This window comes from Cinclus cinclus, chromosome Z (assembly GCF_963662255.1).
Source record: "Cinclus cinclus chromosome Z, bCinCin1.1, whole genome shotgun sequence".
Classification (NCBI taxonomy): Eukaryota; Metazoa; Chordata; class Aves; order Passeriformes; family Cinclidae; genus Cinclus; species Cinclus cinclus.
The window spans coordinates 53,352,875-53,366,623 of NC_085084.1; the positions used below are offsets into that span (position 1 = coordinate 53,352,875).

The window sequence follows — 13,749 nt, forward strand, 5'->3', positions numbered from 1 at the left end:
ATCTCTTGCCATTTCATCTTGCTATGATTGTGTAAGTAACTGAGAAAATGTGGTTATACTTCCCAAGGTCTTCACTTCGTCACCTCAGGAGACAGTCCTACAGCATCCTAGTAGAGGCCAGTAGCTGGAACATATGGGGCAAACATATAGTGATACAGGAGCTGTGTCTGCAAGGTAAAGAAGTCAAAGCAAGACAATAATGCATAGTGACAACAGGACCAAATATGTAGCAGAGAATATCCCATACATCCACCATTAAATTGATGAAAGTGCTCCTGATTCCCCTTGTGCACTTTTTCTTCTGTTTTTGATGAAGAGCAGCATAGAAAGCACTGGCTGCACTTGAGGTTTACAGGTGCACTCTGTGCTGGGATTTATGGGGCAGGTGTCAGAAACAGATGAACTGGGCTATAGCAGAGTCAAGGTGCAGATGTCTCTGCGTGAGTGCCATTTTCAAACTGGTGATGAAACTATCTCTCAATTTTAACATCATTTTATGTTAGCTATCCAAGTTGGAGTGGAGAAAGCCAAAACTATCCAGGCTTTAATTTTATAATTTCTGACAAGGTGCCATGTAAGAAAATGCCTGTGAATAAAGCTATTTTGCACCTTGCACCGTAAATCTATGCCTCAGCCTGCTATTATGGAGCAGAGTTAGTAGCATTGTCATGAGATGTAAACCACTCTGTCAGAGTCATTAACTATGATTATGACTAAAAAATTATGTGTCAGAGTCATTAACTGCCTCTGAGCATTTTGCCAGGTCCTAGTCTGAATCAAAAATTTCTAAATATTTTCTTATCTGAATCTTCTACCGTGGATTTAATTCCTTTTTCACTGGCTAGAATTCTACATTTTCTCTCAGATTTTCTTCAGATTGGCATGTCTGTGATGTTTTAAACCAAAATAGAAAGACTTTCAGTTAAATACTTAGAAAACTAGAGTTAAAATTTGCTTTCCAGACTGCATAGTCAACATACACCTAACTTTACATGTATGTGAGTCTCAATGTCTTCAATCTGATGATTGTGATTGTGATGAAGTGGATAGATCTGTCTTAACTTTAGGAAGTGAGTAATTTTACAGAATTTCTGAACGGCCAGTTGTTTTTCAGTGAAATTTAAAACTGGGTGGATATGTGCATCCAGTTACAGGCTGCTCAGAAGCTCATTCTGCTGGAAACAGTGGAGTGAACATTTACCTGTTAACAAAGAAAATGAAGACATACAAGGATTTCCTTTTTAAATTCACTTTCAGGAAAGTTCACTGTTGACCATAAGGTTGTGGCAAGTAAGTAGTCAGGGCATTAAAAATTCACAAGAACTAAAGAAGTGTTGACACTTTACTGTCTTGGAATTCTTATGATCTTCTCAAATTTAGTTAAATCAATAACACTTCATGTTGGAGCTTTGAAGCTTAGGAGTTTTGAACTTTCAAAATTTTGAACTGCTGTCAGGCACTGATCTCCAGAGGAGCACTGCTTTTGACTTGAGGCCTTGTAGAAGGCTTCCAGAGGTGAATGATAGAACTAGAATCACTGGTGTGTAGTTTGACTAAAAGTGTGTAATATCTCATGGTGAAAGTTTTGGAATTTGGGGTTTTTAGACCAAAGTAATAGATACAGGACAAAGTGGAGGTTTTGGGATGTTGGCTTTTTCTTCCTTCTTGCTCCTATTCTTCTTGGTTTTGGGTAGTATTTTTCAACTGGAAAAGAAATGCTGCACTGTAGGTCACAGGTATATGGTCACTGGGTCAAGAGCAAAAATAGTGTGTTAGCTTTTAATTAGACTGTTTAGCCTTAAAAGACCTTGTAATGAGCAAAATACATTGCCATTTCTTCATTTTTAGCTTGTTAGCTAGAAGTGTTGTAGAACTCATTGTACTATAGATAAGAATTAATAAATGAGCCCAAACATAAAATTCTGTCTCTTATGCTTTTAATCCCGACTCTGACTGAAGAGAAAAAAGAAGATTAAAAGTAATAACTTCATATTCTTTGGGCTGTAGCTTCAGTTACTTTGGAGGATCATAGAAATTAGGCTTTTAAAAGTATTTCGATAGTGCTTGTTTAATGTCAGAAAAAAATTTCTTATCTGGTTATAAACATGAAGGACAAAGATCAACTATAACTAAGGGTATAAGAAACTTGTATAATTTATTTTCCATATTATCATGTCTTCTTTATTTCCATTGAATTTTTCTCAGATCTTGGGGTGGTCTGCTATTTTCTGAGCATGTGTGCACTGAATGGTATTCAAAGGTGTAGTTACTCTGCTGCTTCAAATGAACTGCAATTGTCAGAAATGGTGGGAATGATTTGAATATATTTGTTGGGGTTTTTTTATCTCTATAGTTGCCCGATTCCTTACAGCAATTTTCTTTCTCTTATTTTTTTCAGGATTAATGAACCTTGAAAGGACTCTAAGAACACACTCATCATCATTTTGTCAGGCTTGACCAATGAATTTTATAAAAACTTAAGGATATTTTGAAAATATCTACCCAATAACCGCCCAAATTTCAGTCAAGGAGAGCCTATTAATAGAAAACACGTCATACATTTTTATCTGTGACTAATAATGCCTTCATTATATGGTGAAAGTCTGCTGGTGGAGGAAGAAGACTCCTTTTGTTAAGAAATTTTTTCACTGGTGAAAAAGGCTGGCACCCCCTTATAATATGAAGCCCTTTGAGAAAAGCTTTTTGTTTCTACTGCTGCCTGTTGTGTTAAGAGTTGTGTGTTCCTCCTTTATTAGTGTGAACCTTGGGTTGAAAGTGATGAAGGGACAGTCTGTCTTCCTGTCAGAAGAAGACCTCAAGTTTTCCATCCCCAGAGAGAAGGATGTCTGCAAAGTAGAAGTTGTGATTAATGAGCCAATAACACAGAGGGTTGGGAAACTTACTCCAGAGGTATTTGGGCTCTGTTTTGATGCTTTGAGTGTTAGTGTGTGTAGGTCTGGGAGAAACTAAAATGAGCTGCTTTACTGAATTTTGTTCTTCTTTTGGGTAGTGACAAAAAGGTGTGAAACTGAATGGTGTGTGAGATTCAGTCTTCTGCTTAAGTAGACAGCTGACAGAGAACTGCAACCCTGAAATCCAAAAGCTGAGCTCAGTAGCATGAGTGCACAGAAGTGAGTCTGGCCGGAGTTTCTTTCCACAAATGAAAAGTGGCTATTTCAAAACTTTCAGTCAGGAGATATTCTCCAGTCCCTCAGTTGCTTATTTTCCTCTCATAAGGGTAACTAATACCCCTTGAGTAATGCATAGCCCACCACAGCATTTTCAATTTTAGTCACAGAACCACTGCTTAAGAAACAATTAAGAAAAAAAGAAACGCATAAATAAGCACATTGTGTACAACATTGTTTGTTCTGCTCTGCAACAGCCAAATTGTTAGCAGATGGCAAATACATTAAAACTCCCCTGTTTTCTGTTCAAAATGCCTAGCTTGTAGGAATAATGAAGTATATTTCACATATTACCATTCTGCTACTCATCTGCTTTACAAATTGCCTCACCTGAGTTATAGAAGGAAGGAGTTGAAAGTAGTTGTCATGAAGTTGTAATGTTATAGGCAGAGAATAAATGGGTTTAATGACTCGTAACCAAGCAGGTTTTGGTGTTTTGAAAAGTTCTGGTTTGTGCTACAGAATACACTTTTTTGTTTTTGTATATGAATATAGTTTTTAACCTCCTTTCCAGGACTTTGAAGATAGGTGGAGGAGCTCCAGTCTCAATAGAGTTTTCAAAACTTCTGTCTTGGTCATTAGTATTATTTTTCCAAATCAGTGACAAGTACTTCAGCGGAAACAGCACTCCTAAGGAGCAGAGAAAAGGAGCATACCAGGGAAAACAGGAGGTGATAGACAGCACAGTGTGTGATCTTCTATAGAGACTGACCTCAAATAGTGCAGTGCATCTGCTTAAACTACTCAGGGTTTGTTTTCTGCCAGCACAGGGACTCTGACCATAATACCCCACCGCTACTTCCTCAGTATAGGTTGGTCCTTGACTCACAAACATAGAATCAAAGCTGGAAAGACCTCAAAGAATAGAGTCCAACTATTAACCCAGGACTGCCAGGTGCACTAGTAAACCATGTCCCTAAGACCTATCTATGTACAATTTTTGAATGATTCTGAGTATGGTGGTTCCATCACTTCCTTGGGACACCTGTTTTAATGCCTGAGCAACCTTTCAGTAAAGAAATTTTCCATAATATCCATTATAAAGGAGAAGAGGAAAAGAAGAACTTAAATATGAAACCTATGGCAAAACTCTTCTATAGGCAGTCTGTCTGGCTTTCAGTTTCTGCCTCAGCCTCTATGTGGAGTAGGACCCAGGTATTTTGAAATAGCCACTTTGTCCTGTGTAATCCAACATGTTTCAACACATAGCTAGAAGCCCTTTACAAGAGATCCCAGGAGATATGCATTCGCTGCACCTTATTTTCCAAACTACTTCCCCTCTCCCCACCCCACTTCTGTTAAGCACCTGTTCTTTCATGGTCCTGAATGTGTTCTCAGGCAGTTGGGTGTGGAAGCTGCAGGCAGACTAGGGCACCAGCCTGGAGAGAGGCTGTGCCTGCTAGTGGTGCCTGCCTGAAAAAAGGTGCCAGAATCTAGATCTCCTTGTGCCACTCATGATCTTTCTACAGGAAATTCTGCAGCCAGAAAATGTCTCTGGTGTGATCTGGTTTACTGCCATTAAATTGAGTAATGTTCTAGGAATGTATGACAATTTAATTATAAATTGTAATTGAAAAGCAGTTGAAGTGGAAAAAACCAAAGCTCAGCAGTAATTAGGAAAATATTTAGATTTCTTTTGTCTTACCCAGTGAATTTATAGACAATTAGACTTGCCTGTTCATACAAAAGGAAAACATATCAAGAAACATAAACCAGATGTTTCTTTTTGCAAAGCAGATTGTGTCTCAATACACATATAAACTGACTGTCAGTCAGTGGTAACAAACCTTTGTGGAAAGGTTCTAAATTTTCCAATCTCTTGTTACCAATTAAGATGCAGAACTAATGATGTCTTAAAAACAAGGACATTAATGCTTTGATATGATTGGACCCAGTGAGATGCATCCCAGAGTCCTTAGGGATGATGCAGTTGTGAACCCACTTTCCACAGTATTTGAAAAGTCATGGCGGCAGTCAGGTGAAATTTCCAGACTGGAAAAAGGAACATACAGTACCCATCCTTAAAAAGGGTAGATCATTCCTGGGGATAATTGACCTGTCAGCCTCTGCTCTGTGCCTGGGAAGATCCTCAAACAAATCCTCCTGAAAGCTGTGCTGAGGCACAGGGAGGACAGGGAGGTGACTCAAGACAGGCAGCATAGCTTCACCAAGAGCAGGTCCTGCCTGACCCATCCATTGGCCTTCTGTGATGGAGTGATTGTATCAGTGGGCAAGAGAAGGGCTTGGATGTCTTTTACCTGTAATCCCTTTGGCCTTGTCCCCCAAAACAGCTTTATGGAACCAAAATCCTATTGATTTTGAGGCTTATACTGATTTATGTCAGTGAAGAATCTTATTTTCAGTGTACAACTGAAAGTTGCTTCTGAAACTACAATAGGAAAGGATTTTGTATATAATATACTTATTTTTTCTTTAAGGTAGTGTACCACATAACTACTTTTTTCCCATTTTTTTGTAGAATATCACATAAGACTACCCAATTGATTACTTAATTAATTGATTACTTAAATATCACATTACTTTATGTTAGTTTGTACTAAGAAAGAAAGGATATCAGGTAACCAAAAGATGTAGTTGCTGTTTTCATTTGAGAAGAAAGCAGAGCACATATTTCTGTAGCATTCGAAAACAATACACAACATAACAGCCACAACATAGCCAAAATTTTCATCATATGAGACTAATTTTGTTTTCCACAAATTGTTCTTGTACTTCCTTTCGAAGCAGTCCCAATAAAACCAAGCATATTTTCCATAACACCACAGTTTATTCCAAGAGGTTAATCCATATATATATGTCTGACAATCAAGTAACTCATCACTTAAAAAAAAATAACCAAAAAATAAAAGACTTAGTACACTGCTCTTCTTGATGAAAGTTAAAAGCAGGCAATACATTTTAAATTTTCTAGGAATACAGAAAAATTATCACATTACTTGAGCATCTGAGATTAACTTCAGTGGAAGTAGACTCTTTCACTAATAATGAAAGCTGAGAAAGTCTAACTATTCTTCCAGTATAGGATACAAGTTCTATTCTGTGTAATGACTAGAAAGAAACAAAGTTCAAGAATTCTTTAATCCTTTAATGTAAATACACAAGGTGATTATGAAGCACTTCAGTTAACTATGCATTAACATTTAATTTAGAATTAATTTATTACATAAATTTTACACTGAAAGTCAGAGCATCCAAAGATTTTCTCTATGAGCTACACTTTCAGTCAACAATTTCGAACCTTACTAAAGTCCCTTAGCTGTTTCACCATCATCTAAAGTGGTTGGGAAAACAAAGGCAATTCATGCAAGGCCCTTCATTTTAATGATTCTTTTGTCATATTTTAAAAATTACTGTCATTAAGAAATTATATCTTCTTTTTTGAAAAAAGAAAAAAGAAAAAAGAAAAAAGTGGCTAGTCAGTCAGCCATATAATACATTACTTGCAATTAGCTATGGCTTCATTAGATCTGTTAGTGAATGTTGAACAGATTTCACTTTAGTCGGTGGAAATTCATATAACCATTTGTGAATACTGCCCTTAAAAATGTAATTAAAATTTCATTACATTTCATTGTGAAATGCTTAGGAAATGCAGTGATTTTGGTTTTTTGCTGGCTAGAATATGCCTTTTCTCTGTGTAGATGTGAAACATGAGCATTTTCAATCCTCCATGGACTGCATTGGGATTCCCAGTTATGGCAAGGATAATATAGGCATAATTTTATCAATGCTAGGAGCTTTCAGCTGGTTTTTCAGTAAAGAAACAATATTGCATAAGAATTACAAATTGTCAGTCTTACAAATTGCAGTATTTGAGAACATGAGAATTGTATGTCCCAGAATCCAAATGCATTTTCCAAAGAATGTGTGTCAAAGCAATCCTTTCTCTATTTGTGTCAGGCCCTGCTGTCACAAGTCAACCTACCATTAAATAACTCAATCTGCCTGAAAAAAGTGTCTACCTTAGATGGTTAAACTGTGGCCAGACAGACTAAAAAATTTTGCCTGTATCAGGTATGTTGTAAGAATTAGTCTATTCTGAAATAGCTGGTAGGGAAATACAGATATCTGCTTGTTTTTGCACTGTGGATTACACTGATTTTGGGGCCAGATGTTTGTATGGCACAGAGATGATATCTGATCTAGAAAAGACCTACTGGTAGAAAAACAGTCTCACAAAAACTGGGAACAGCTCTGTGTTAGTGAGGTTTCTAATAGAAATTTCACTGTGTTGTGCTTTTTGTGGTACAGTTGTAGAAGACATAAAGCAAGATTTACTACATAATCAAGGTATTGTCATGAGCAACTTTAAAAGTCAATAGATCTCAAATTTTAATGCTGAAAGTGCTGGCTTTTCAGCACCAGTACAGTTGTATGCACTGCAGGATATATCTACACCCTGAACTCCAGTATGCAGAGGTAAAGAAGGTGAGGTCAAACTATATTTTGTACTGGGGTGGGACTTGGCAGCCTGAAACAATCACATATGACCTTTGCCTTTCTAATTGTGGAGTGCTGTCAGTCCCATGTTTAAGTGGTTGATCTGACTCTCACTGGGAGATTACAGTACGGGTGAATACCTATTCATAGAAATTAACTACACATTAAAAATTTTCTCAGTCTGGTGTATTCCAGGCACTGAGGGAGAAGTGGAGCAGATGCTGTGAAGTTAACATCTTTGGCAGTGTGGTGGCAGTCTATTTTTTCTCTTTCATAGGTTTTTGACTGTCACTTCCTTCCTAATGAAGTGAAATATACCCACAATGGATGTCCAATTTTAGATGAAGACACGGTCGTGCTTCGGCTGTACAGGTAAGCAGCAGCAGCAGATCACACTTCACTGTTACCAGAAGCCCAGCTGTCCTTCGGAAGAGCAAGCAGTCCATATTTTATGGTTAAAGCATGTTCTGCTGTACATGTTACCACTAAGATTGAGTAGCTGCATCATTAGTCAACAAGTGACCATCTGTTTACAGAAACATTTCTCACCATCTCTTGCAGGTATGCTCATTTAATGTGTATTATGTATTGCTGGTTTATTACACAAAACCAATGATTTTTCATTATGCTATGGAAAGTGACAATAGTACTTTTAGAGTACTGTGTGTCCTCTGCTATCCTGCTGATAGGGAGAGACACTCCCATATATACATAGAAAGTAATCTCTTCCTTCACACAGACACCCTACTTATAAGTAGGGGGATTTGGGCAGCAGGGTCTGGATTATGGTGATTCAAGGCTTGAGCACACGAGAGAGAAAAAGGTTCAAGTAATTCAGTTTCAAAGATGAGGGCAATGCATAAATCAAAACAACAGAAGATGGGATGAAGAGTAACTAATTTTCTTCTGTCACTTGCAGGTTTACAGAAATTGAAACATTTGTAGAAACATTCACTCTTCATGTGCAGTTACTTGAGCCAGACTGTAACATCATAAAAATGCGCTCGCATTCTTTGGAAGTTGCTGAATACTATGGTCTGTCTAGGGTGATTGACAAGAACGTCCTCACCTTTGATTATGACAGGAAGATAAACCTGGATTGCACCATTTCTATAATCTCTTCAGAAACTCACCTACCTGCTCACGGCCAGCTTATTGTGAGGAAAATGCAGCAAGAGCAGTTTTCTGGAGATCAGCCATGGACCTTCTTCCCTGGCATGAGTATGACGTGCTTTTGTTGTTTGCGTCAGCACGTGCTCTGCAACAGTGGGTCATGTGAAGTTTAAATGAACAGCTTGAGCTATTGTGGGCATGAAAGAGACGTGAATTTTTTGTGAGGCACCATGCAATCACAAATCTGGGTCAATAATTCCTTGATTAGGTTCTTTTTCTGGCTTCTAGACATGTTGCCCAATATGACAGCTTTGTGAGTGCCAAGACTCAGTAGAAATGGCACAGGTAGTTGCTGGAGTCAGCACCTAACCAAGACATCAAAGGAAGATGGAGTTGGAAGATGTCAGTTGAAAACAAAATCCTGTAGGAAAAATTAAGTCAGGAAAGGAGCCCTACTTCTAACCACACTGTTTCTCTCAGGGTTACTTTAGCTACATGGGCAGGTTCCCCATGTTGGTTTCTCCTCCAGTAACTTTCACTATTGCTGTTGGGTTACAGAGCACAGACTGAGCCAGAAGTGCAGAAATGGGAACTGTACACTGGGAATAGGAGTTATTAACAACAAAAAGATGAGTTGTGAAGAATTTCTGAGAATGGGCATTCAGTACCAACATCTTGACCCCCCCTCACCCGATGTTGACTATATTCCTGTAAGGTTGGATCTCTCAGACAGCAGAAGCAAAACTCTGCACAAGGTAGACTTTTATTCAAGTTTATAATGTCTGATTGTCATCCTGTGCCTTTTTATTGTTGCTGTTGTTTCTTTTTTATTTATTTTTTTGATCCTTGTCACATTTAAAGAGAGACAGGGAGCCTTTACATTTTTCCAGTTCTTAGAACTTTGCCAGCTAACTTAATGAAAGGCGTTATCTCCATGCCTCTATGATTAGACCATTATTGCTACAGAGAAACACCTCTGGTTGATTACTGTCAGACATAACTAGTTTATACTGAGTGAAAAATTAATTCTGACATAATTCCACAACTTCTATGCAGCATGATCTGCACTGACTTCAGCATATACAGTAATTAATAAGTCAAGAGCTCTGTGAATATATTCAGTTAATAATAATTAATAGCTTGTGCATGTTTCTGTCAGATAAAGTTATTCATTAAACTCACATCAAATGAAGTAGTTTCAGTCCCAAATTAAGGACATAAATAAGACTAATAAACTTGAAAGTCATATTCACGATCTCTCAATATTTACTCTAGGCATTTTCTAATTAAAGTACTTCAGTTTTTCTTTTCAAAATAATTATTGCATTCACATGTACCCTGATTTGCTAAAAGAAATTGAAGTTATTTTTTTCACTTTACTTTGCCTTTTCAGTTTCTTCATTTTTTTTCCTGTTGTAGACGGAGTATGCATGGCTCCCTGTTTGGATTAGAGGTGCCATTCCCAACCAAATACCCAAAGCTGCCCCAATGTCAAAGTTATTCCTGGAAGTAGATCAATTTATCCTAACCCCTATTACAACCACAACCATTGACGCTGAAGACAATGAAACTCCAAAGTCCTTGCTCATATTCAATGTTACCAAGCCACCTCCACAGGGCTTTATCACTCACCTCTCTGACCACACAAAAACTGTTGGCTCCTTCACGTGGAAGGATCTCAGTGACATGCTCATTGCTTATCAGCCTCCAAATAACAGCCACACAGAGAGGAGGAGTTATGAGGTAATGGTGGGGTGTGTGAACTTTTGCTGTTGTTCACTTCCTTAAGATTAAGTAAAATTGAATCATATGTAATGGATATTTTTCAGGGAAAACATTTTAAAAACTATATGCAGTATAGGAGCAGAGGTAAAATATGTTACTACTTTCTCCTATGATACATCATCTTAACTAACATAAAATAGATGTTTATTGCTAATTACATAATAACTTATTTATTATACTAATTACTACATAATCATTACTGAAAACTTGTTAGTCCCTCTAAACTGGATTTTTTTTTTTTTTGGTAAGAGGAATAGTGAAATAACAGTGCTTGTACATCTCCCAGAGAGCCTTTGGAAAGATCAATGATGCCTTTTCCACACAGCTTTTATCCCTGCATGTTGTTATGGTCTCTGTGACCTCTGCAGAGATGAGATATTTAAAGTCATGAAAGATAGACCATTTAAGTCCAGAACTGCTATTTGGCCTTACAGCCTACCTGCTGTGATAATGGAGGTTTAGGGATAACAAAAAGGGGCTCCCAACAGTTCCTGATAGGAGTAGTAAAAGCACGTCACTAACATAAAGAGCATGATACAATGATGAATGAGATCAGGCTTCTGTCTGCAGTTTCTTGAGTAAGTTATGAAATAACTGTCTGATAAGGTACTTAAGGAATTACCCAATCAAAGCAAAATGGTTGGTACTAAAGTAACAGAACTGAAAAAAACAGAGAATGAGAGCAAGGTAAGCTGAGGAAAGTGTTGCCTGGAAAGCAGAGCAACAGTAACTGGAAATTGATGCTGACTAGTCTTGTCTCACTTTTTTTTTTTCTTGGCTGTCACAGAAACCTTCTTTCCCTATTTCCTTAATGTGAGGACCAGACATCCTACAAAAAACGTCTGCTCCTTAAGTGCCTCAGCTCTGTTGTGCTTTCAGCATTGTTTGATTGCATGTTCAAGAATTTGTCAGTTCTGTAGTTTGAAAACTCAAGAGTTTGATTTCTTTTTAAAATTTTATTTTTTCTATACTAGTGCGTATATTTTCTGTCATATCTATTTTTGGTCCTACACCTCTTAAAAGAGCAGAAAATCTCTCCTCAACATTTTATTTTGACTACTAAAAAGAAAAATCTCTATATTAATTGATGATTTAACAGTACTCCAAATAAAATGAAAATTACCTACACTACAAATTAAGTTTCACAGAATTCACTGCAAAGAGCAAAAAAAGGCAGATACAAGGTTTTATGCAGAACTTCTGTGGCTCTTTTTGAAAGCTAAATTAAGTTTTGTTTATTAACATATTATCAGATGCCTGTAAGATCTCTCAGGAGAGAATGCTCTATATGTGTTTTGAAGTACATTTGGTTTCCAGTTTTCGGCAAGCGATTTGTCTGTTTTCACAACAGGTGGAGTTTGAGGTGCATGACTTCTACTTTGAAAGGAGTTTGCCAATCACTGTGCATCTTTCTATCAGAACAGCAGACACAAATGCCCCTCGGGTTTCATGGAACACAGGTGAGATCTCTTATGCTAAGTGCATTTTACTTCAGAATTAATAATATTTTGACACATTTATTTGACAAATCTCTAAAATTCAGATTCATACCCAGATTTTAAGGATCATTAAACTGAAGGAGCATAAATCTGTTTTCCCCTGTATCCATATTGGAGGGAACATTTTACAACCACTTGAAGAAGATCTAATGTCTTAACTAGAATGAAAAATTAACAAAAAATAGTGTTACGGGAAAACCAGGATTTATTTATACAGCATTTTCTTGAAGAATGAACTGTACATAAGAATGTATAAATATTAAGGGCAAATATATGATATTAGGAATAGTTAGGATATAGGAATAGTGGGGTAGCATGTGGAAAAGACCAAGGCTTGTTGGTGTTGTCTAAAGTGGAAGTGAGCAAAAATAAAAACTAGGAAAATGGGCATGATATACCACCAGCTATTGAAAGCCTGGAAATCTTACAGGGCTATGTCTAATTCAAACAGATTTATAATCCTTGTACTGGAAAGGGAACAGAGTCCCTCATCTAGAGTGCATTGATACTTAATGATCAAAAGGAAAATATACAAGATCAAACACAACTAGAAGTTAACACCCAGGAAAGTGCAGTTTTCCTACAGGAGAAAGGGAAAGGAGCTATGAAGAAGCTACCTCATGTCTTACAGAGAAGCCTCACCTGAAATGACTGTTTAAGTAAGAAGGAACACTGTTCTGTGTCATGAAGATCAACATATGTTTTTAACTGCAGACTCACTAAAGAATCGAAATGGCCAGTTTCAGATATTATGAGATTTCAAGAGCAATGCTCCTGTCAGTGCAAATGTCCAGAAATGTGCCTCATTAGATTATCAGATAACTGGAAACCAGATGTCAAGTAAACTTTCCAGCCTGACCTTTCAGATGCCCCTCTCTGTGAACTGCAGTGGCACCACCCAAGACTCTCACTGATGGGACTGGGGCCATTCACAGCAGGTGGCTCCAGTGGCCTGATGGATGTCCTGCTTGACTTCCTACACTCACCACACACACACACACTAACAGACAGCTTTCTGTTACTGCCTCAGACTGGGTGTCCCATATCACAATACTTGCTGTCTGATTCCTTTCTGTAATTTAACAGTGCGGCAGCAACACAAAATTGGTTCAAATTGGTGTCTCTGTGGAGGGACCCTGAACAAAGGAATCCTTGACTTTTATACCCCCACAGTCTGTGTGTACTTGTTCCAATACTGATATTTGTTCTAGTTGCTCATTGGGTTCTGCAGTCTCTGGGTGACCAGCCACACCCCATGCCCTTTTTTAAACAAAGGGTCCATGCCCATTCATGGATGTTTGCTTGTGGCTCCAGATATTTCCCTCCACTCAGAGCACAATGTGCAACTTGCACATGAAGCTACCTGCACAATGTGCAATCTGTAACATCGGAATTGGTTATTTCTCTGAAAAAAGATTCCTTAAAGACAGTGACCAAAATCAAGTATATCAGAAATTGTTATGAGACTTTTAGGTGGCCTTAGAATCACAGTGCTATAGAAGTATTGAGGCTGAAAACCTCCAAAATTATCTTCATCTGAGTAACACCATGTCCACTAAACTATATAATGAAGTGCCATGACAACTTGTTTTTTTGAACACTTCCAGTGATGGTGACTCCACTACTGCCCTGGGGAGCTTGTTCCAAGGCTAAATTATTCTTTTAGTGTAGAAATTTTTCCTAATATCCAATATAAACCTCCA

General features: G+C 37.7%; 1 protein-coding gene across 2 annotated transcripts in view; it reads left to right on the forward strand.

Annotated features, from left to right (window-relative positions):
- The first annotated feature begins 2,679 nt into the window (after nt 1-2,679).
- Nucleotides 2,680-13,749, forward strand: part of FREM1 (FRAS1 related extracellular matrix 1) — a 55,985-nt gene continuing 44,915 nt past the window's right edge. For both annotated transcript variants that reach the window (XM_062513176.1, XM_062513177.1), the window contains exons 1-6: nt 2,680-2,910; nt 7,927-8,021; nt 8,569-8,870; nt 9,321-9,517; nt 10,182-10,505; nt 11,899-12,007. In XM_062513176.1, the coding sequence (XP_062369160.1) occupies nt 2,680-2,910; nt 7,927-8,021; nt 8,569-8,870; nt 9,321-9,517; nt 10,182-10,505; nt 11,899-12,007 (1,258 nt within the window). The remainder of the gene's footprint in view (nt 2,911-7,926; nt 8,022-8,568; nt 8,871-9,320; nt 9,518-10,181; nt 10,506-11,898; nt 12,008-13,749) is intronic.